General features: G+C 30.0%; 5 protein-coding genes across 10 annotated transcripts; 2 read left to right on the top strand and 3 right to left on the bottom strand.

The window, feature by feature from the left end:
• Window positions 1–1,724: 1,724 nt before the first annotated feature.
• LOC119679853 (electron transfer flavoprotein subunit beta-like) lies at window positions 1,725–2,798 on the bottom strand. 2 transcript variants are annotated; one of them, XM_038092424.1, is made up of 3 exons: window positions 2,745–2,798; window positions 2,623–2,676; window positions 1,725–2,515 (listed from the first exon to the last, which is right to left on the bottom strand). In XM_038092424.1, exons 2-3 carry the CDS (start codon window positions 2,671–2,673, stop codon window positions 1,805–1,807), a joined length of 762 nt encoding a protein of 253 aa, XP_037948352.1. In that variant the 5' UTR covers window positions 2,674–2,676; window positions 2,745–2,798; the 3' UTR covers window positions 1,725–1,804. The 2 variants fall into 2 exon arrangements, with proteins under 2 accessions (XP_037948352.1, XP_037948351.1); XM_038092423.1 differs by lacking the exon at window positions 2,745–2,798 and having other exon boundaries at window positions 2,623–2,730.
• Window positions 2,799–2,929: 131 nt separating this feature from the next.
• On the top strand, window positions 2,930–4,841 carry LOC119681291 (3'(2'),5'-bisphosphate nucleotidase 1-like). Its single transcript, XM_038094439.1, has 5 exons — window positions 2,930–3,254; window positions 3,320–3,578; window positions 3,639–3,846; window positions 4,043–4,167; window positions 4,486–4,841. Exons 1-5 carry the CDS (start codon window positions 2,994–2,996, stop codon window positions 4,692–4,694), a joined length of 1,062 nt encoding a protein of 353 aa, XP_037950367.1. The 5' UTR covers window positions 2,930–2,993; the 3' UTR covers window positions 4,695–4,841.
• A 165-nt stretch (window positions 4,842–5,006) lies between these two features.
• On the bottom strand, window positions 5,007–7,399 carry LOC119682364 (protein claret segregational-like). The gene is made up of 3 exons (XM_038095780.1): window positions 7,137–7,399; window positions 6,376–7,079; window positions 5,007–6,247 (listed from the first exon to the last, which is right to left on the bottom strand). Exons 1-3 carry the CDS (start codon window positions 7,324–7,326, stop codon window positions 5,027–5,029), a joined length of 2,115 nt encoding a protein of 704 aa, XP_037951708.1. The 5' UTR covers window positions 7,327–7,399; the 3' UTR covers window positions 5,007–5,026.
• Window positions 7,400–9,856: 2,457 nt separating this feature from the next.
• On the top strand, window positions 9,857–12,867 carry LOC119683288 (DNA polymerase iota-like). Of its 3 annotated transcripts, none has more exons than XM_038096932.1 (3): window positions 9,891–9,931; window positions 9,996–11,247; window positions 11,313–12,867. In XM_038096932.1, the coding sequence occupies exons 2-3, from the start codon at window positions 10,252–10,254 to the stop codon at window positions 12,672–12,674; spliced, it is 2,358 nt and encodes a 785-aa protein (XP_037952860.1). In that variant the 5' UTR covers window positions 9,891–9,931; window positions 9,996–10,251; the 3' UTR covers window positions 12,675–12,867. The 3 variants fall into 3 exon arrangements, with proteins under 3 accessions (XP_037952858.1, XP_037952860.1, XP_037952859.1); XM_038096931.1 differs by having other exon boundaries at window positions 9,897–9,931; window positions 9,980–11,247; XM_038096930.1 differs by having other exon boundaries at window positions 9,857–11,247.
• Window positions 12,868–16,414: 3,547 nt separating this feature from the next.
• Window positions 16,415–20,442, bottom strand: LOC119680782 (transcriptional adapter 2B-like). Of its 3 annotated transcripts, XM_038093765.1 has the most exons (5): window positions 20,369–20,442; window positions 20,191–20,288; window positions 18,445–19,317; window positions 17,455–17,546; window positions 16,415–17,372 (listed from the first exon to the last, which is right to left on the bottom strand). In XM_038093765.1, the coding sequence occupies exons 1-5, from the start codon at window positions 20,373–20,375 to the stop codon at window positions 16,598–16,600; spliced, it is 1,845 nt and encodes a 614-aa protein (XP_037949693.1). In that variant the 5' UTR covers window positions 20,376–20,442; the 3' UTR covers window positions 16,415–16,597. The 3 variants fall into 3 exon arrangements, with proteins under 3 accessions (XP_037949693.1, XP_037949692.1, XP_037949694.1); XM_038093764.1 differs by lacking the exon at window positions 20,369–20,442 and having other exon boundaries at window positions 20,191–20,364; XM_038093766.1 differs by lacking the exon at window positions 20,369–20,442 and having other exon boundaries at window positions 16,703–17,372; window positions 17,455–17,616; window positions 20,191–20,364.
• Window positions 20,443–20,885: the final 443 nt, after the last annotated feature.

Raw genomic sequence — 20,885 nt, 5'->3', positions numbered from 1 at the left:
TTAAATTTTTTTTTTGTATTGTTGGCATTAAAATAATTTTGTATTTATTAATTAAAAACGACTTATGTAAATTTAAATATTTTTGAAGTGCAGATTCTGTGGAGATATTCGACAAAAAAAAATAGATAGATATGAATTTCATCTACACCACAGTAATCATTTTGATCTAATTTGCTATACTGTTTACAAAGCTAGTAAGCATTGTATATAGATTAACTAAACACTCGTGTTTTGAGTTCGTCTTTAAACTAACTTCATTATTCTTTAAATTCCTTAATTAAACCAACGCGAAATTGTCGAAAATGATGACAAGAATATCTTTATTCAGCAAAACTCGGTGAACTAAGCATCCTCACGAAAACTGCCAGCTTACAGTTTATTCCGTCAGATTAGATTGTACTTGAGTTCCACATATGAGGTAGTCATAGGATATGTTGCAATGAGGTGCTATGACTATCTATTTATGTGTTTAAATAGGAAAGCAAAGAAATCTATTTTTACCGTATGACTAAGATATCATACTAATCAGTATGATATCTTACTACTACCCAATATCACAGACAAGTCATACACAGATTGCGAATGCAGAACAAAAAAATTACTCCCTCTGATTTCATGGTAGCCAGCTCGAGTAGCCAGCTAAAAGCACAATCAGCTTTGAATTGTAGAACAATTAAGTAAACAAAAGCTGTGTATAACACAATGATCTTAAGTGTTCTAAACACACGAAAGAGCTGTTGCAGAACATTGTCAACATATAAATCACACAAGCACCCAAACTAGCAATATGGATAGAAAATATAGCAACAATTTCTATACTATATCACACACCTTCTCATACGCACATTCAACAGCTCTTTCGTGTGTTTCGAACACTTATGATCATTGTGTTATACACAGCTCTTGTTTGTCTCTTAATTGTTCTTCAATTTAAAGCTGATTGTGCTTTTAACTGGCTACCATGAAATGAAAGGGGGTCATTTTTTTGTTATGCATTCGCAACCTGTATATTATTTGTCTGTGCCAATATGATATCTTACTACCACCCGGATTATTATCTTACTACTATCCAGTATAATTTTTTACTACTACCCAGTATGATATCTTACTAACACCCGAATTTTTATCTTACTACTGCTCAGTATGATTTCTTACTACTATCCGGATAAATTTCTTACTACTACCAAGTATGTAACCGTTTTAACATTTTACGAATGAATAATTGAATGATTTTTGTAAGTTTTTTATACCTTAAAAGTTTTTTGAACAAACATATATTTTAAATACACCGACAAGCTTCAATAAGATTAAAATCAGTTTAATGGCTCATTCATATTAAAGAATTACCTTCATTGTCTTTAAAACATACTTTACAAACTAAGGTCAACTGGCAGGAAAGTTATCACATACTCGGTTTATTATAAAATAAAGTCTTTAACTATGTATACTCACAAATAATACTATCGATAAGAGTCTGCAATTAATCTCTAGAATAAAATTCAAAAAAAAAGCGAATTCATAATGAAAATTAATATTTTCATAATAAAGCCGATGATATTTAATATTGATAAAATTCTTTATATATTTAGTTTCAACGCATTTTTTAAATTTTAATTGAGGTGTTATATTTAAACTATAATAGTTCATATTTTAGTTACAAAAACAGTTTCTCTTAAAATTATATCATTTGTGTAAATTGCCGATAAAAAAATCATTCAAATTCACAAACAAAAATTAAAAGTAATTTAATAAATGCACTTTAATATTGTCCGTAGCATATTTATTTTTAAGCTTCGCACATAAATTAGATATGACCACCTTCTTTCAATTTGGCAATCAAAGCATCTACATCGGCTACCACAGCACCAGCTTGACGTACAGGTGGATCTTCAACGGATATGACGTCAATGCGTGGAGTTGTGCCAATACCCAAATCTTTTGGTGTGACTTTCTTTAATGGCTTCTTTTTGGCTTTCATTATATTAGGTAGTGTTGCATAACGTGGAGTATTTAAACGTAAATCAGCACTTAAGACAGCAGGTGTTTTGGTTTTAATAGTCTCCAAACCACCATCGATTTCACGTGTTATTGTTAGTCCAGAATCAGTTTTTTCAATTTTATTACAGAATGTCCCTTGTGGCCAATCTAAAACAGCTGCTGTCATCTGTGCAGTTTGGTTACTATCATCATCAATAGCTTGTTTGCCAAGTATTACTAAATCAGCTTTCTCATCCAATGCCAATTTGGCCAATATTTTTGATACATGCACTGGTTGTAAGAGCTCATAGTCTTTACCAGAAACCTCTACATGTAACCCACGATCTGCGCCCATAGCCAATGCAGTGCGTATAATTTCCTGAGATTGTGTTGGGCCAATTGATACCGCGATGACTTCTGATGCTAATTTTTTCTCTTTCATCTTAACAGCCTCCTCCACAGCAATCTCATCGAATGGATTCATGGCATGCTTGACACCTTCAGTAACAACGCCTGTTTTATCAGGCTTAACACGTACCTAAAATATTTAATAAATTAATAAAAAAAAATATACTGATTACGCAAAAGCAACAGTTGATTGAAAAAATTAGCTAATTTATTTTTAAATAAATTTTTTATACGTACTTTAACGGCATAATCGATAACGCGCTTCACACCTACTAAAACACGAGCCATTTTCTAAATTTTATTAGAATTTTTTGTTAATAATACTTAACTAATTTAATTAATTAAATTTAAGAACCCACCACTTGAACTAATGTTCAACCAGCACCAGAAACGTAAAAAAAGTCCAAAGGTTGTGTGATGTTGCCAACATCAAAACAACTTTGTTGAAGTTTGGGGATATTTTTATTGTAAAAAACAGAAACAAGACATATCGTAATGTTATTTTTATATTCTAAAATTCAGCGAAAAAAAAAATTATTTGCAATGTTTATTTTTTATTTGTTTAAATTAGTTAAAAACCATTGAACATTAATTAAAGATAATACATTATGTTTGTGCTGTCAAATCTCTACACCGCAAGATTGATGCGGTCAGCTGCTACGGTCTCCAAAACAATACAAACGGAAAAAGTTAACTTTCGCAAAGTTCAGTCAAACCATAATATATATTTTAAAAATTATTGTAATTGTAATAAAATGACTGTTCCGACTATAATGCGGGTAATGGCTTTATCCATTACAACTGCAAACCGTGCTGGTACCATAATAAGAGATGTCATGAAAAAAGGCAATTTAAATATAGTAGAAAAAGCAAGTAAAATAAAAATCTCAATGATAAGGTATTCATGTAACTTTCTAAATTTATTTGTATTAAGGGCAAAGATGACTTGCAAACAGAAGCCGACCGTTCGGCACAACGTTGCATAATTGCATCTTTAACAAAAGAGTTTCCAAATATAAAAATAATCGGCGAAGAAGGTGGTTCTGACTTAAATGTTAAAGATGATTGGTTAGTTAAGGAATCCGATGCAGAGTTTTTAAAACAAAACTGTCCAGAAGAACTCCAAGAATTAAAAGACGAAGATTTTGTTATATGGGTAGACCCACTTGATGGCACATCTGAATATACGCAAGGTTAATTTATTTATACTACAATATTGAGTAAATATATACTAACAGTAACTTTTGTTCCAGGGTTCCTAGATCACGTTACTGTACTTATTGGCGTAGCAATTAAAAATTGCGCAGTGGGTGGTGTAATACACCAGCCTTATTACGAAAATGATGGTGGAATGTTAGGTCGTACCATATGGGGCCTAAAAGGTTTAGGTATAGGTGGTTTTGTACCTTCTTATCCGCCCGATAATAAACTAATTATAACCACAACTCGTTCTCATTTCAGGTATGTTAAGTGCAATTAAACTAATTATTCAAAGTAGTGCACTTTAATCAATCATGAAGTCATGAATCAGTCATTTAGTAACAAATAATAATTACTCTTTAAATTTAAAATAAAAATTATTGAATGAAACTTATTAAAAAAATTCAGCTCTATAACTTCTTAAACTAGATTTATTCACATTTATTTTTTATTTTAGTCCAAGTGTACAAGCTGCTTTGGATGCGCTAGCGCCCAATGAAGTGATAAAAGTTGGTGGAGCTGGGTTTAAAGTGTTACAGTTATTGGAAGGAAAGGCGCACGCTTACGTATTTCCTAACCCAGGTTAGTAAAAGTTTAATATTAAAAGTTTTTCTTAAATTATATCAAAGAGATTAATGAAAAATAGTTTTGGAGTTTTCAACTATTAATACATAATAAAATATTGTAAACAAAATTTAACGAAAAAAAGGTTTTGGAGTTTTCAACTATTAATACATAATAAAATATTGTAAACAAAATTTAATGAAAAAAAAGTTTTGGAGTTTTCAACTCTTAATACATAATAAAATATTGTAAACAAAACTTAACGAAAAAAAAGTTTTGGAGTTTTCAACTCTTAATACAGTATAAAAATACTCTAATCAAAGTTTTATTTCACAGGATGTAAAAAATGGGATACTTGTGCTCCGGAAGCAGTGCTGGAGGCTAATGGTGGTACCCTTACAGATATGCTTGGCGACCACTACTCATATAATGCCTGTATCGAATTTCCAAATAAACGAGGCGTTTTAGCTACAAACGGAAAAATCGATCACTGCGAAATACTGAAAAAAATTCCAGAAAGCGTATTAGAAGTTATGCGGAAGTAAAAATGTACGATAATTTGTCAAAACAATTAGAAGAAATATATTTTTTATAATTTTCTCGCGTAATTGAGGTATTTACGTAATTATAAAATCAAGTATTTCATACACATATACTGGGCTATTATAATTTCTATTTACTTTAAGATATAGCGAAATAGTATATTTTTTATTTATATTGTTTAGTTTTTAAGTATAAAAATTTGGATTCGGCTATAATACTTTAGAAAAAATAAAGAACTAAATTTTGTTTTTAAAAATCAAATTTTTTAACAATTAAAATAAATTCAAATAACTAAAAATAAAATAAAACGTCTAACTACTTTACAAATTGTTGATTAATTTAAGCTATTCATAATATTATTTGTAGAAGAATTTAAAACACGATTCCGTTTAGCCTTTGTCATTTTACACGAATTCACTGAGGCTGCAAATCGTAGTGATTTGAGTGATTCCACAAAACAATCTTGGAAAGGAGCTACATTGATGAACATTAAAGTTTTAGAGTTTCCACCTAACGAAGGCATTAGTAAATGTGTAAGTTTTGAGTTTCTGTAAGGGATATGATCTTGTTTTTGAAGCAACGCTAGTATAACGTTAGTCAATTCTGAGAGCGATCGATTTATATTCTTAGTCTCAGTCATACGTGTGCTTGTTTTAGGCGATTCTGAACCAGCCAAGTCAACTAAATTTATCGTACCAACCGACATTTCATTATTATCCTCATGAATACCGGTTAATTCAATTTTGGTTACCGCATGCGAACGTGATGATCTTTCGTTACCGACTGTAGATGCGGTAGCACGATTCATTTTGGCCAAATTCATAAGTTCGCGCAAACGAGATGCTGTAGTCACAGTTTCCTCTGTAATATTGGATACATATATGTCATATTTATTATTTGTGGCCATACGAATTTCCATCTCCTTTTGCTCGTTACTAAGAAGATCATATAAAACTTCATTATAAATCTCTAGAAATGTTACTTTTATTTCGTATTTCCATCCAAGCCGCTTGTAATTCTTTATTGATTCAAATAACAAATCTACAGTACGTGGTATAACGCCTGGATTAGATTGCACACCATCCATGGTGTAAGTCTTCCCGCTGCCTGTCTGACCATAAGCAAAAATACAGATATTATATCCGTCAAGTGCTGATTGTATGAGCGGTGATACCATTTCAAATATTTCAGATTGTCTGGAACAGGGATGAAATACTTGGTCAAATCCAAAAGTGTGACTAACTTTACCTTTAGTGGCTGCATCGTTTTGACTATAGATTTCCAAAGTAGCTTCATCTAGATAATTCCAGCCACATAACATTTTATCCTCTTCACATGGCAGAGATGGACGTACACGACAGAATACTCGTATATTCCCTCGTAAGTCCATAACCATATTATGCAGCTCTTTACGTTCCATGTTGGAACGAAATAATTGCTCTTTGCTGACTCGCGATTCTTCCGTTAACTCTGTAACGGTAATTGTGAGATTATTTTTAGTTTCCCGCAATTCCACCACTTCCGTAGACAAAGCACTATGCTCTTTGGAAATTCTCTGAAATTATTAAACAATGGTAACATATATACATTACATTTTCCGGTATATAATTTACGTAGTATATATTCTACATTTTCAACATTAAAAAAAATATGTGCATATATATATATTTAAATGAAACTTACTGTGTGTTCCTTCTCTAAATTTTGTAGTTGCTCTTTGGTTTTAACCAGACTGTTTGACAGCGTTTCAATTTTCATTGCTTGTGACTTTACTTGTCGTTCCAGACATTGTATATCAGTTTGTGCGTTTTTTAATTGTTCTTTCGTTTCATATAACTGAGCTTGTGATTCCTCTAACTGTTCAGGTAGAGTTTCCATTTCACCCATTAGTTCACATTTTTCTTCATGGTTTTGTTTAAGCACTTTATATTTTTCCAATAAGTCATTGTATCGTGCTTTATAGTCATAGGCAGGAATACGTTTGTTTATCGTTTTGCCAGGTCCTGTGGTTGAGACAGAAGTCACTGACGAGCCTGCTGGCGTTGGCTTTTTTGAGACTACATTTGAAACCGGAGCACTTGCAGCACGTTTTGTTGTTTTATGTATTGCAGAAGTAGGATTTGATGTGGGTTTCTTAATTGAAGCTGTACTTGTTGCGTTAAAAGTATTCATACGTGCTGGACGAGTTATAACTTGTGTACCTCCTACTGCTGCATTTGCATTTATATTCGCTAGACGAGAAGACTTTGCTGCTATTGAACCGAGTGCCACATCATTACGTTTTAAAAAATTCATTTCTCGTAAATCACAAGCAGATTTGCTACGACGTAACTTTGCTCGGTTTTCAGTTGTTGGTTTTCTTAAAAATTCAGGTGAAACGCCACGATCTTAATTTTAAATATATATAATACACTTTTATAAATTACTTTACAGAAGTAACATACCTCTTTTTGTGAAATTACTTGGTATATTTGATAAATCTCTGGAAAGTGGCTGATAGTTATTTGGCGGCAATGTAGAATTTTGTATAGTTTTAACTGTTCCAAACGTGTTGGTTTTGATTCTATCTGTCGGTATTCTAGAAATTTGCAAGGGACGTTTAAGTCCAGATGGTTTTGGTAGTTTTGATTCCATTGCTATTTATAATTAATGACATAAACCCAAGACACTCTCTACTGTACAAAACAACTTTCAATGATTCTAACAAGACGCTATAAAAATTGTTGCCCGTTAATTTGTATATTCGAAATTTAATTTCGAAATTAAGTGTGTTCGCAAAATTGCTTGTAAAATTCGAATACAGCGTTGCAACTCCATTTTGAAAACATATAAATTTTATGGGCACACTGCTGTTGTAGGATTGATGCGCACTGTATTAAACCATAACTTTAGATTCAATTGCCTTGCTTAAAATTATTAACGAATATATGAAGGATACACAAAGTTATGTACATGACAGGTTTAATATAGATTTTTATAATTATCTATTGTTATTGCTGCATTCATTATTTTTATTTTTTTGCCGTCTCAAATTAAGACAATGTTTTATAATAAAATTATGAACAAAAATTTTAGACATTGTATTATAAACTATTTGTATGAACACTGGTTCAGTAAACCCACACACATATTACTTAATATTTATATTACTTAATATTTATTAAGTACAATTCACCAATAGTAATAAATTAACTAATAGTTAAGATCAGGGTTCGTATTTGCTCACTCATGAGCAGCTCAGGCTCAACGAGCTCAACTTTAATAAAAAGCGATTTACTAGTTTATTTGCTTTATTTATTTTTATAAACGTTATATGTAAAAATATATAATTTCATATTAAAACAATATAATTAAACAATAATTTGAATTTGAAAAACAAATTTATAAATATTATTATTTTTCACAAATAAACAATAAAAATATATTTATTATTTATTTTAGGAATTTGATTATGTCCATATTTTAGTTAGTTCAAGGTAATTAATATTTTTAATCTTTTTAATGACATGTTTTCACAAAAAAAATAATAGCAAAATCTTAAATTGGGCGCATAAGATCTCATGAGCCGCAGCTCATGAGCTGCACCTCATACTTTTGCTCACGAGCCCATTTATAACTTAATGGCGGCTCTTGCTCGTGAGCGTGAGCTCTGTAGTTGGGCTCGCTCGTGAGCGTGAGCCATCGTATGAAAAGAGTTTTTTGCCGCTCATGGGTACGCAAATACGAACTCTGGTTAAGATTGTGCTACTCATATCCATGTTTAACAAAAAAAAAATATAAAAAAAAAAATATAAAAAAATTGTAAATATTTTCTGGATAAGTTTTTTACCCAAACCATCGAAAAACACCGAAATTTTTTTTAATAAAAACGGTAAGAGATTTTAAAATAAATAAATTCCTAAATATTTGTCCCTTTATCGCAGAAAAAATTTTAAAAGTTTATTTTATGAAAATGGTAAGAGTTTAGAGTACATGGATTGTTATTTACTTGGGTTTACTTGGTAGAAATGCGAAGCAATGGTTACAGTATAATCTTTATATTATAATTATTACAATTGAATAATTCTAATAATTCTAACACTTGTAGAAAATTATGAAACTAAAAATCATGTATAAGATAAATAAAACTTATTTACCTGTTTTTTTAACTAATTGAGTTTTATTATATGAAATACTGTTATTAATTGCTACATACCAAGAACGTCGTTCCTTCCTCTCCTGTGTTGTATTCAATTTTGTTTTAGATGTATTTGTTGTCTAAATTGAATGTCTCGTTTTCGCTGTCATTGCCAATGTCAAATATTGTCAGTGTAATGAAAATGGATAGTCATATGATGTCATATTTGCATTCTTGTCATGTAATAAAACCGCATTTGACACACCAGTCAATTATAATTGTCATTTATAATGACATAGTGAAAACAAAGCATAAGCCTTCTGTATGTATTTGTGAAAACTATAAATATCGATTAACAAGACTAAAAATATGTTAGATTACTCTAATAATGTACGATTGAGCAAAAAAATTTGAAAGGTCGAGAATAAATATATATTAAATCCAGAATTACCAAATAAAAACGTCAAAAATAAAAACAAACAAAATAAACATATAACAAAAAACAAAATAATACAAAATACAAGAGATTTTACATTACTATCTATTATTTGAAACAATATTTATATAATTTGTAGATTATGGTCAAAAATTTTTTTCAGTGTATATGCAATTTTTATTCTCGCATTACATGCGAATGTCAACATTAACATCATTAGTTGTGAAATTTCATAGGCATCACAAACTCGTGAAAAATTAAAAGAGAGTAATTAAAAATTTTAAATATTTCGGTTTTGTTCTACTTAATATAATACATTTAAATAAAATTATATATTTAGTGTGAATGAATTTACTACACTAAGTTGTATTGTAATTACGTCGCAGATAATTTTGACCTCCATTTCTCTGCCTGTTGTTCGAAATAAATACTTTCCAGTAAAATAAAGAAAAACTTATGCAAAAATAGAATATTTCCAGAAGAAGAAATGTGAAAAATTATATTTATTGAAAATATGCCGCATATGTTCATTCCGAATGCATTTTTTTAAATATGTAAATTTAATATATTTCCTTTTGACAAATTTTTCTTTGTTGTATATACTTGTTTGATAATAATAACAACAACAACAAAATAAGTGCACAACTTGGAGAAAGTACTTATAAATAAATTCTCTACTAAAAAAGGTATAATTATTATGTGTTGTGTATGCGATTGCTAAAGCATTTTCAAAGCCAACAACTCTTTCAGAAATTCGTGCCCGTTGAAAGATATCAAATAAGAGATGAGTGAAAATCGGTTTTGTTTTGGCCATTGATTTGCGCGGTAAAACAAGATTGGACTGTACAGTAAAAATTATTTTTGCCGCTTGCTCACAAAGAAAATTAAAAATAAAATAAAAACTTTCAATTGAAAAATGCACAGAAAAGCTCCGAACGACTGAATAAATTAATAAAAAAAAAATTTTAAAAATTTAAAAGTCTCTGTCATAGACAAGAAATAAAACATGGATTTTACCAGTGTGCTGAGTAAAAGTGAGCCACATCAGCGCACAATAATACATTTGGATATGGATTGCTTTTATGCTCAAGTGGAAGAAATTCGAAACCCTACCTTAGCTACGCAGCCATTAGGTATACAACAAAAAAATATCGTAGTAACTAGCAATTATGTGGCCCGTAAATTTGGTGTCACAAAGTTGATGCCGATTGAGGAAGCCAAACGTATTTGTCCGCAACTTGTGTTAGTGAAAGGTGAAGATTTGTCACCCTATCGCCAAATGTCGCAACGCATTTTCGAAGTATTGCTTAATTATACTCCATTGGTAGAAAAGCTCGGATTCGATGAAAATTTTATGGATGTTTCAGCTTTGGTACAAACACGAGAGCAACAAACGCAACAATTAAATAGTGCAGAGCTCTCTGCTAATAGCGAAAATGTGTTTGAAAGTTCCAATGTTATTGGAAATATATATCCATCCGATGGCACAACTCTAAATGCATGTGATTGCGGCTGTGCACAACGATTAGCAATAGGCACACAGATTGCTAAAGAAATTCGTGATGATCTACGTACTCAGCTCGGTATTACCTGCTGTGCCGGTATATCTTATAATAAACTACTCGCCAAATTAGTGGGTGCACAAAACAAACCAAATCAGCAAACAGTACTAGTATCAAGTCATATGGACCAATTTATGAGGGAATTGAAAGGCTTACATCGTATTACTGGTGTAGGGCAGAAAACAGAATCGTTACTTTTGGAAAGTGGTATTGCAAATGTGGAGGAATTACAAAATTGTGATATGGAATTACTGCGTAAAAAGTTTGGGGCCGAAACAGCTAAAAAATTAAGAGATCTATCATTTGGCAGAGATACAAGTTTAGTGAAACCGACTGGTAAACCAAAAACCATAGGTTTAGAGGACTCTTGTAAACCGATATCAGTGAGTTCAGATGTAGAAGAACGATTCCGCCTCTTATTAATGCGCTTACTTGAACAGGTATGTCTAGATTACTTTATTATGTTACTAAATAAAATATTAAATTTTTTTTTCTTATACTTAAGGTTTCTGATGATGGGCGTATACCTATTGCTATAAAGGTGATACTACGAAAATTTGATCCACAGAAAAAGACAAGCCATCGGGAAACTAAGCAAGCTAATATATTACCTTCACTTTTCAAGACAACAGCTTGTACCGACACAGGCGGTGCTAAAGTTACTCTGGTTGATGGCGCACAAGATCAACTTCTTCAAGTGGTGATGCGTCTATTTGAACGTGTGGTTGATTTAAAAAAACCTTTTAATATAACTTTGATTGGTTTAGCATTTTCGAAATTTCAGCAAAGAAAAGTCGGGTCGTCGTCTATTGCAAATTTTTTGATAAAGAAAACCGATTTGGAAGTCCAATCTATTACATCACTTACAAATACTTGTGTTGTAGCAACTTCACAAAGTCCAACCCCTTCAGTTTCCTCTACGAATAGCGATGAAGCGTTTCGTTCTTCGCCCACAACTTTTCAACCAAGTGATCAGTTTTATCGACGTCGTGCTACAACTGCATCTCCGATACCAATGCTTGTTGATAACGGCTCAGAATCAGCCGCAACAAACTCTGATTTTTCAGACTTTTCTGAAACTGAAATCGAGCCATCACCTAAGAAAAGTCGTTTAAGTCATTTATTCTTGGCTAAAAGACGCTGTTTGAGAGGCGCTATCGGTAGTACAGATGCTGCTGACATGGCTTCACCTAGTAAATTAAGAGTATGTGATTTACGTCTAAATTCTCGTGACAGTGATAAAGATTTTCCTATAAGTCCAATATCAAGCGGTACCAATACTAGTAAGGCTCATATAGCAATGCGTTTCCGGACCATACCACCTTCTACATTAGTTAGTCGTTTGGAACAAAAAGACCGCTGCCGTCCACCTATTGGTACTATCAAACATTTTTTAACCAGTACCTCAGTGGATAATTCACCATTGCATTCACCCATGGATGAGACTTCAGGTACACTCCCAACAATAACAACAATTGTGAAACAAACGGAGATTATTGCACCTTCAACAACAACAACAACAACAACACCAACGTCGACTTCTCCTGCTTCTATTGCACCAACTACTTCTTCCTCCACAATTATAAAAGGTAATGTCTCCAATATACCATATCCAGCTGGCGTTGATAGTGAAGTATTTAATGAGCTTCCGATAGATGTACAGAATGAGCTAATAGCATCGTGGAGAAATTCACTTGCAGCAGCTGTTGCTAATCAAAACTTAACAGCGAGCGGCTGTACAAGCGAAGGTACAACAAGCAATGTTATTCAGCCATCTAGCAATACAAGTACAGCTAAAGTTGGCAGTACCACAAATAATGGTACACAGAAAAATACACTTTATCGTTACTTTTTAAGAAATAAGTGATGTGTTTTAATTCCTTACTTAATTTTCATTAATGGTGTTCCCAGACCAATAAGCATCCACATTTACTTTTAAGTTTCATATTTTACAAACAAGTTAAATTTTTATAATAATTTTAAAGTATTTACTTAGTATTAAGATATGATTATGTATTGTGGAGTTTTGAAAACTAGAAAACAATATGCAACTACCGTCAATCGTATGATATAAAATATATAAAGTCCGAAAATAACAGTTATTTCAGAGATTTGTAAGAAAAATATTTAAGTATATAATTATCTTCTAACAACTTTTATCCTTAATATTATGCATACTTTATATATATATATGAGCGTTTTAAAATAAAACTCAAAAAGTAATAACCGTATTTCTGGAAAATATAATATAAAGCAAATTTTATTATTAACCTTTGAGTTTTATTTTAAAACGCGAATGATAAGAGTTATTAGTTGATTTTTATTTTTTTAATGATAACTGTTACGGGTTCCCTGAAAATATATGGCATAGATTGTTAATAATATTACTATAATGTGAAATTTTGAAAATCAACAAACAATATGAAGTTACCATCAAACGTATGATACAAAATAGATGGCCTAATTTGTTAGTAATATAACTATAATAATTTTAATAAAAAATTTAAAACGTGATACGATTATTTATATAACAAATCTGTACGTTTGTTAAGCAGTGTTTTAGTTTTCAATATTTATTTTTTTAATGTTTGTGTACGCTAATATATGTATGATTCTTCAAAATAAAAATGTTAGATTATTTCCAGCTTCATGTATTTTGTGAAGCGGCGACCAATTGTATAAAGTTTAGATTCTAGATTTAATTCATGTTTAAAAAAAATTATATATAATATATTATTTGGTCTTACCTGGATAAATACATTTGTGAATTTAAATTGTAAAGCACCAAGTGCGATCAAAAAGTTGTAAATCGAACAAAAATTAAATGGTAGTTTCTTTCAAATTATATTTTATTAAAATTCTACATATACACAAATTCTGCCTTGATGTATTTTTTAAATAAATTATTTATGTAATATAAAAATTAAATATTTGTGATATGAAATTTAGTTTGGTTTGAAATTAAGACTCCATAGATATGTCATCCTTTTATGGTGTAGTGTATTCTAACAAGTTATGTTAAGCTCAATTTATATTATGAAAATCATTAGACACTATAATGGCTCCCTTGTGGGAATAATGTTTATCGTAGAGTCAACCACTTTTAGAATCATTGTTTGAAGTAAGTCGGACTGCTTTAGATTAAAAAGAACAGTGTTTCGACCTACAACACCACTTAGCATTTACTCAGCCTTTTATATAAATAATTGTAGCTTTCAAATAATTTCCCTCAAATATACATATTAAACATTATTTAGTTTAATGAATATGTAAACATGCGAAATAAATTTTGATTAGCATCTGCAAAGATCACTTGTTCCCTGAATATTTGTTTTTCATTTTTTTAAATAAAAATCGGGAAAAATTTCGAAATTTAAAAATATAAGACTTTTTTGTATTGCACTTTTGATTATATGAAGTATCTAAATACAAATAATTTTTTGCATTTAGAATAGAAAAGAGGATAATCCAAAAAAGAGGATAATTCGAATCCAAAAAATTAATTGTTAATCAAGTGAAATCTAGAGCTAACTATACAGGTGTTTCGGTACTTCTAAGTAATCATTATTAGTGGTCTTTTGGAAACAGCTATTGCTATAATTTTTAGCCTGAAACTGTCGGAAATCAAACCCTGTCAGATTTGCACGGTGGATTCGTGTGTTAACAGATAAAGCCAGCATACACTTGATTTGCTTTATTTAAATTTAAAATTTTCTTAATTCTTATATATTTGCAAATAACAGTCGCGCTCACAGTTTTATTTTTAGTACTAACGCATAAACGACGGTTATATACTATAAATTTACTAAACTATTCTAAATTGATGTATAAAAGTTTATACATAAATGAATATATAACACTGTGCGACACTAAACTCTCCCTTTTTGATTTTTCAATGATCTTAGGTTAATTTACGGTTTGTTAAACTCAAATCTGCAACACGTATTTCTTCTAGACATCTGAGCCTTTTGGAATAGCAAGTTAAAACTGTGGGATGTGGGTTAAAAATTACAGTGGTTTTAGCGACGCTAATTCTTTAAACAATTTCAAGTGATAATTTATTATTATTTTGCAATGGAAAAGCTCTGACATTTCAAGTCAAAGCTTGAAGTGTTATCCGAACTCTCCTCAATCGAAAGCAATCGTTGAAGTTTTCAGACTTTAAACATGACCGTATAAGCGCTGATGTTGCACAACGTTCTAGTCGTCCAGTTGTACCAGAAAAAATGTCAAAAAATTTTAAAAATTTGTTTTTGAAAACCTTACAGTGAAGTTACGAAAGATAATTGACTACTTAAAAATATCACAGGTATATCTGGAGTTACTTTTATAGAAACATTTGTTCATAAGAAATTTGCTTTCGAGTTGAGTGTCGTGTTTGCTCATACTGGACCGTAAACAATAACGCGTCAACGATTCAATACGCTGTTTGGCGCTGTTCAAACGAGATTAAAGGATTACTCACAACGGTATGATAATACTACTACACGCCTTTATAGATAACAAACAATAAAAGTATTCCGAAGCGATCAAAAGCTAGCTGGCAAGGTTATGGCATCGATATTTTAGGACGAATATGTTGTCTAATTCATCTACATATTAAAAAAACAAACTATTAATAGCCTATATTACATGATATTATTGAATGTAGAAATCAAGAAAAAAATGCTATATATATTTCTTAATGATATATAATTCATTAAAATATATATGAAATATATTATTTATATGTAATAGAAAAAAGTGCTGTTTCACCAAAACAATATCCTATCTCACAAGCCGGTGAAGACGATCTTTAAATTGTATGATTTATGCTGCGTATTGCTTCCTCACCCAACATACTCTCCAGATCTGTTTCACATCGACTACTGGCGTTTTACAGAAATCAAAAAGACATTTGACTCAAGTGAAAAAGTGTTTACTAAAATTGAGGCCTACTTTGAGTGTAAAGACATAGCGTTCTACAAAAAATGTAACCAAAAGTTAGAGAAGCATTGGAATGAATGCATAAGTTTTCAAGGAAATATTTCGACGAACAAATTTAAATTTCTCAAAGACCGGGCTTTAGCATTCAAAATATATTTTTAAAGCTTGAAAATAGTGAGAATATAAAGTTTTTAAGTATTCTGAAGAAGAGAACAAATAATGTATATATTTTAGATATTAACAATTTATTAAATATTAATATTTTATTTGTTTATATATATATTGATATACATATTTATTTAAACTTTATTAATATTATATATTTTGTATTTTTATATTTCTAAAATCAAGCAAAGCAATTCAATTCAATTTATTATTTATATGACTAAATACAATGTCTTCATATTATTCCAACATAAACTTGATACAAGTGTCTTTTAAATTATTCGCCGAAATTTTACTAATCTTAATTTTTAATAAATGAATATATATATATATATATATATGCATAAATTTTAAAAAGCATAATTTAAAATAAAATAGTTTTTTTTATGGGAAAGTCCAAAAGTGAATTTATAATTATAATCTTTTTTTTATTTCAGGCATATTTTCATTATTATTTTGTTATTATTGATTAAATCTAAAATAAATATATAATTATTATTGTTACAATTAAATATATGAAATTGATTTTCGTTTGTCGTTTAACTAATAATTGTAACTAGCAACTGTTACAAAGACTTAACTTGTTTTTTATTTTTTCTTAAATTTAATAGATTTTAACAACCTTTTCGATAATAAACCAATTTAATTTAGTGTATTCTGAGTTCCTATCTTAACTTAAGTTTAATACCTTCTGTTCAGTTACTGACTTAACCAACCAACTTTTATAAAATATCTGCGCAGAGAATTTTCAACAAGCGATAGATTAGAAGAAACTGGTGCACCACTTAAAAATAATGTCTTAAGAGATAGATATCTGGTCGGAGGTAGATTAAATAGTTTACATAATTGCTTTTCATTGGTTGTTAGCAAATCTGCACCGAGCGGTTCTTTAAGTGTCTTTAGTTCATCTAATTGTGAGCGTAGAATGTTACTAACTGATACTGGCGCGTTTGTAATCATAGCAGGAGCTTGTTTAACAACATTTAAATTTGGCTTCAATTGAGTATTATTATTTATTATCTTTTTTAATTGCTGTATTTGTTGCATTTGTTGAATTTGCTGCATTTGTTTTATGTGTTGACTTTGATGCATTTGTTGCAGTTGTGTTATTTGTTTTATGTGCTGTTGAAGTTTTAGTTGTAACTGTTGCTTGTTTGCTATTGCTTGGCTTACGATTGCAACGTGATTTTGTTGATGAACCTTTTTTGTGACTAGTAACTGCTTTAGGGGTGTTGTGTGTGCCGTGACTGTTCGTAGTTGCTGTATTAGTTGTTGTTTGCGTTTGTTTAGGTTCGCTGCTTTTATCATTGCCTTCGATTGTATCGCCGACGTCTTCATAGGAGTCGACGATCCCCGATAGCTACCCAAAAAGTTTTTGCTGTGCAATAATGCGGCGGAGGAGATCTGGACGCCTGTGCGGGGCATGCTTTTTGGTACGATGAAATTTGAGTTTACGTTTCCTTTTACCTGGTCGCTATAAAAATATAAAGAAATATATTATTATAAGTATATGGATTTAAAAAGTAAAGTTATCTGTATATGTTTGGAATACTTACGCCTTTTTGTTGTTGCTGTTGTTGTTGCACGGAAGAGATAGTACGGAAGAGCCTTGCTGCTGAGGATTTCCAGTGTTGAGTGTGATGTTGTCCTACAGTTAAACATTGTCTATAGCAACCATTCAATCGATTTCCGTTTGGTATTCCAATAATGCACGGAAGCTGAATATCGCGAAATTGAAAAGACAAAAAAATTTTGATAAATATTTCACAATTATAATTTATTTCATACGCGATATTCAAGCTTTCGTGCAATATCAGGGTAACAAGCAAAAATATTACGTCTCATACGTAACATACAAAACAAATATAAAATCCTTATAGATTCATATTTTCATATTTATAAGGATAAAATATTGTTTTAAAGTGAATAAATATCATTGCATAGAGCTCACAAAAGCTAATATTAAAAGATACTATATTATTTTTTTATTAATTAAGTAAGATTTTTATATTCTCTCAATATGTTATTACGAATCTTACATATCTCGTATGCATAATCACAGTTATAATTCCTTTGAATAATAATAATTGCTTGAAGTAAATAAATTTAAATGCAATAACAATTCTTATGGTTAATAAATCATTTTTAAAAAACTACTTTATTAAAAATTAAATTGATTTATATCGAAAAGTTAACATATATTAGTGTTATAATTAACCAGTGTAAATGTCATTTAAAAATGCGAATATCAATATTAGTACAGACTTATTTTTATTTCTTTGAAATACAACTTTAACTTTAATTTCTTAAATTAATAAACGTTTGACGTTTTAAAACTACAATTTATTTATTGGCTCTCTATTTGGGCTAAGGCAATTGTTTTTTTATGACTAGAATGCAATGTAAGTTTTTATGTTTTATCACTGGCATAAAAAAACAGATTCATAATTGCATTTGTAGCTTGATACAAGGTACATTTCAAATATTTTCCTAAATATTTTGAGGATTTATTATTTACAAAGGTAACTTAAAATTATGTAACTCACAGTTTTTGCATGACCTGAAGGACCAGCGGGGCGGCGTGAGGTAACAGCAACATGTTGCTCAAAATGGCGACAATCTTCAATCTTTGTGAGTCCATTGTAACGATAACGAAATAATTCGGACAAGCGTATACGTAATTCTTTTTCCCTCTCGAGTGAGGCTAACAAGCGATCATACTCGTTGCACGTATAAAATTGTGCAAAAACTCTAAAGCGATCCCGAAAATCTTTTTGTTCTCTCGTCAGCCTTGGGTGGAGTGCATAATTACGATTACGAAAAAAGTTTGTTACCAATTGATAGTCTCGTACAAGACGTTTGCGTCTTACACGTTCACGTCGTCTACGTGTATACATATCAACATGTGCCAATTTTAAGAGATAATCTGCTTCGCTATCATCAGAACTTAAGGATATTGAAGAGATAAGTTGTTCAGCAGCAGGGTCATATTCACGTTCAAAACTATCTCGATTTGGCATATAGCCCAACTGAGCTGCTTCCTCATTTGATATATCAAGTGGAGGAATGCGTTGTACAGTTGTTTCGCCCAATGGACCCGTATCGTCAGTTGTATGATCAACAAGTTTTGGACGTTGTGCCTGTGCTGGTATCCATGTATGACGTCCCATAGTGCCTTTTACAAATTTATTTGCATACTCTTCCTTCGAATCTTCTGGCGATTTCGTTTCAATATGTTTGCTAACATCTTCCCAATTGCCGTAACCATACTTTTCGACAGCATCTAGTAATCGAATTTCTTCTCGAGCTGTCCAAGCACCTTTTCCTCGATATACAGACAACACAGCTGTTCCTGTGTCCATGAACTGATATGCATGATTATTTTGGTGAGTACCTATTTCAGCACCCGTTGCGAAACACTATTTATTGCATTTTATAAAAAATAAATTTTTATATAATTTATTATTACATTAGAAATTTCTTATTAATATTACTAATATTAATATGATAATAAATAATTGCTTAAATTATAATAATGTTCGTATTGGTGACGACCTCAATGTTTATATTTTAAATTTTTTGCCGGGCTTTAGGTCGTGGTTTTAAAATTTATATTTTTATATAATAACTTGTATTGTATAAAAAACAAAGTTTGTTAAAGCCCGGCAAAAAATTTCAAACTTAAATTATAATATATTTTAAAAATTTTTGTTCAAAATATAATAGTGTTATTTAATTTACTAGTTTCTATTAATAAGTTAAAAATTAAAAACAAGTTTTGTTTGTTTTGTTGTTTAAACAACAATAATAATCAATAGTTCATTATTGACTTTTTAGATTTAAAATATTTACTGTTATCACTATAAACATAAACATAAATATATATATATACATATATCATATATATATGTAGAGAAAAAAATTAAAGTAAACTTTTTTGTTGTTAAAAAAATATTTGATTAATTGTTTATTCGAAAATATATTCCATTATTACTATTATTATAAATGCATATATATATATATCTCGAAGTAATATTAAAAATAACTTGTTATTAAAAAAAATGTTTGCAATTATTGACTTTTATATTGATTATTATTATATACATATACATATGTATGTATAATAATTAAAGACTATATTTATTTGTTGTTAAATAAAAAAATAAGAATTTAGAATCATCGATTTTTTGTTTATTCGAAAATTTTACCATTTTCGAAGATCACAATTTTTCGGAGAACAAGCAAAAAAGATAATTTATTCTAAAGAGAAAAAATTAAAAAATATGATTCACCTGTAAACACAAATCAAAATTTTCACATTCAGCGCAGTGAACCCGAATCCCATTAATATCATCTTGGCAATTTGTGCAACTATATTTTGTGAAAAGATCTGAAATTTTATTCATATTAGTTAAACACTTATAACCTAAGAACACGGCTAGCAAATAATATCGCAAAAATTTTACGCACCCGCCATATTGGCTTTTTTGTTTAACAGAGTCGTTATATTTGTAGAGTTGCTATGTTTCAGAATTTCTAAATTTCTATATCACACATTTACTTTGAAAGTATGTCATTTAATATAAAAAAGTAATATAAATTGGTTAATCTGTGATAAAAAAAATTCTATTGTTTATTAAACATGTTTACAGTACAAATTAAATGTTCTTCTTTTTAATCTATAAATACACAAAAAAAAAGTTATTTTTATGAATACTATAAATACGTTCGTTTTGATGAAATTATATAAAATAATTTTTGTTTTTTCAATTATTTAACAATATATATAATTTTTTTATACATATTTCATTCTATGCGATCTATGTTATTTATAACAATAATATTTGTTTCACATGAGAGTTTTATTTGTAATTTTAGCTGATATTTCAAATTATTCTTGATTTCGACAGCAAATCAAATTCAAATCAGGTAGATTTGTATGAGTATTTTAACAGCTGAAAATAGAATTGATTTGTAATTATTACAA

This window comes from Teleopsis dalmanni, chromosome 2, assembly GCF_002237135.1.
Source record: "Teleopsis dalmanni isolate 2A chromosome 2, ASM223713v2, whole genome shotgun sequence".
Taxonomy (NCBI): Eukaryota; Metazoa; Arthropoda; class Insecta; order Diptera; family Diopsidae; genus Teleopsis; species Teleopsis dalmanni.
Note: the sequence above shows the minus strand (reverse complement) of the source record. Positions and strands in the feature narration are given on the sequence as shown.

Bases quoted from the DNA above. Each gene is read 5' to 3' on its own strand.
- LOC119679853 (XM_038092424.1), bottom strand. From the start codon at position 2,673: ATGGCTCGTGTTTTAGTAGGTGTGAAGCGCGTTATCGATTATGCCGTT. The intron at 2,516-2,622 runs GTACGTATAAAA...TAAATATTTTAG, and splicing joins TTATCGATTATGCCGTTAAA to GTACGTGTTAAGCCTGATAA.
- LOC119681291 (XM_038094439.1), top strand. From the start codon at position 2,994: ATGTTTGTGCTGTCAAATCTCTACACCGCAAGATTGATGCGGTCAGCT. The intron at 3,579-3,638 runs GTTAATTTATTT...CTTTTGTTCCAG, and splicing joins CACATCTGAATATACGCAAG to GGTTCCTAGATCACGTTACT. The intron at 3,847-4,042 runs GTATGTTAAGTG...TTTTTATTTTAG, and splicing joins ACAACTCGTTCTCATTTCAG to TCCAAGTGTACAAGCTGCTT.
- LOC119682364 (XM_038095780.1), bottom strand. From the start codon at position 7,326: ATGGAATCAAAACTACCAAAACCATCTGGACTTAAACGTCCCTTGCAA. The intron at 7,080-7,136 runs GTATGTTACTTC...TTTAAAATTAAG, and splicing joins AAGTAATTTCACAAAAAGAG to ATCGTGGCGTTTCACCTGAA. The intron at 6,248-6,375 runs GTAAGTTTCATT...TAATAATTTCAG, and splicing joins ATTTAGAGAAGGAACACACA to AGAATTTCCAAAGAGCATAG.
- LOC119683288 (XM_038096930.1), top strand. From the start codon at position 10,252: ATGGATTTTACCAGTGTGCTGAGTAAAAGTGAGCCACATCAGCGCACA. The intron at 11,248-11,312 runs GTATGTCTAGAT...CTTATACTTAAG, and splicing joins TAATGCGCTTACTTGAACAG to GTTTCTGATGATGGGCGTAT.
- LOC119680782 (XM_038093764.1), bottom strand. From the start codon at position 20,304: ATGAATAAAATTTCAGATCTTTTCACAAAATATAGTTGCACAAATTGC. The intron at 19,318-20,190 runs GTGAATCATATT...TGCAATAAATAG, and splicing joins ATTTTGATTTGTGTTTACAG to TGTTTCGCAACGGGTGCTGA. The intron at 17,547-18,444 runs GTGAGTTACATA...GTTTAACTGTAG, and splicing joins CTTCAGGTCATGCAAAAACT to GACAACATCACACTCAACAC.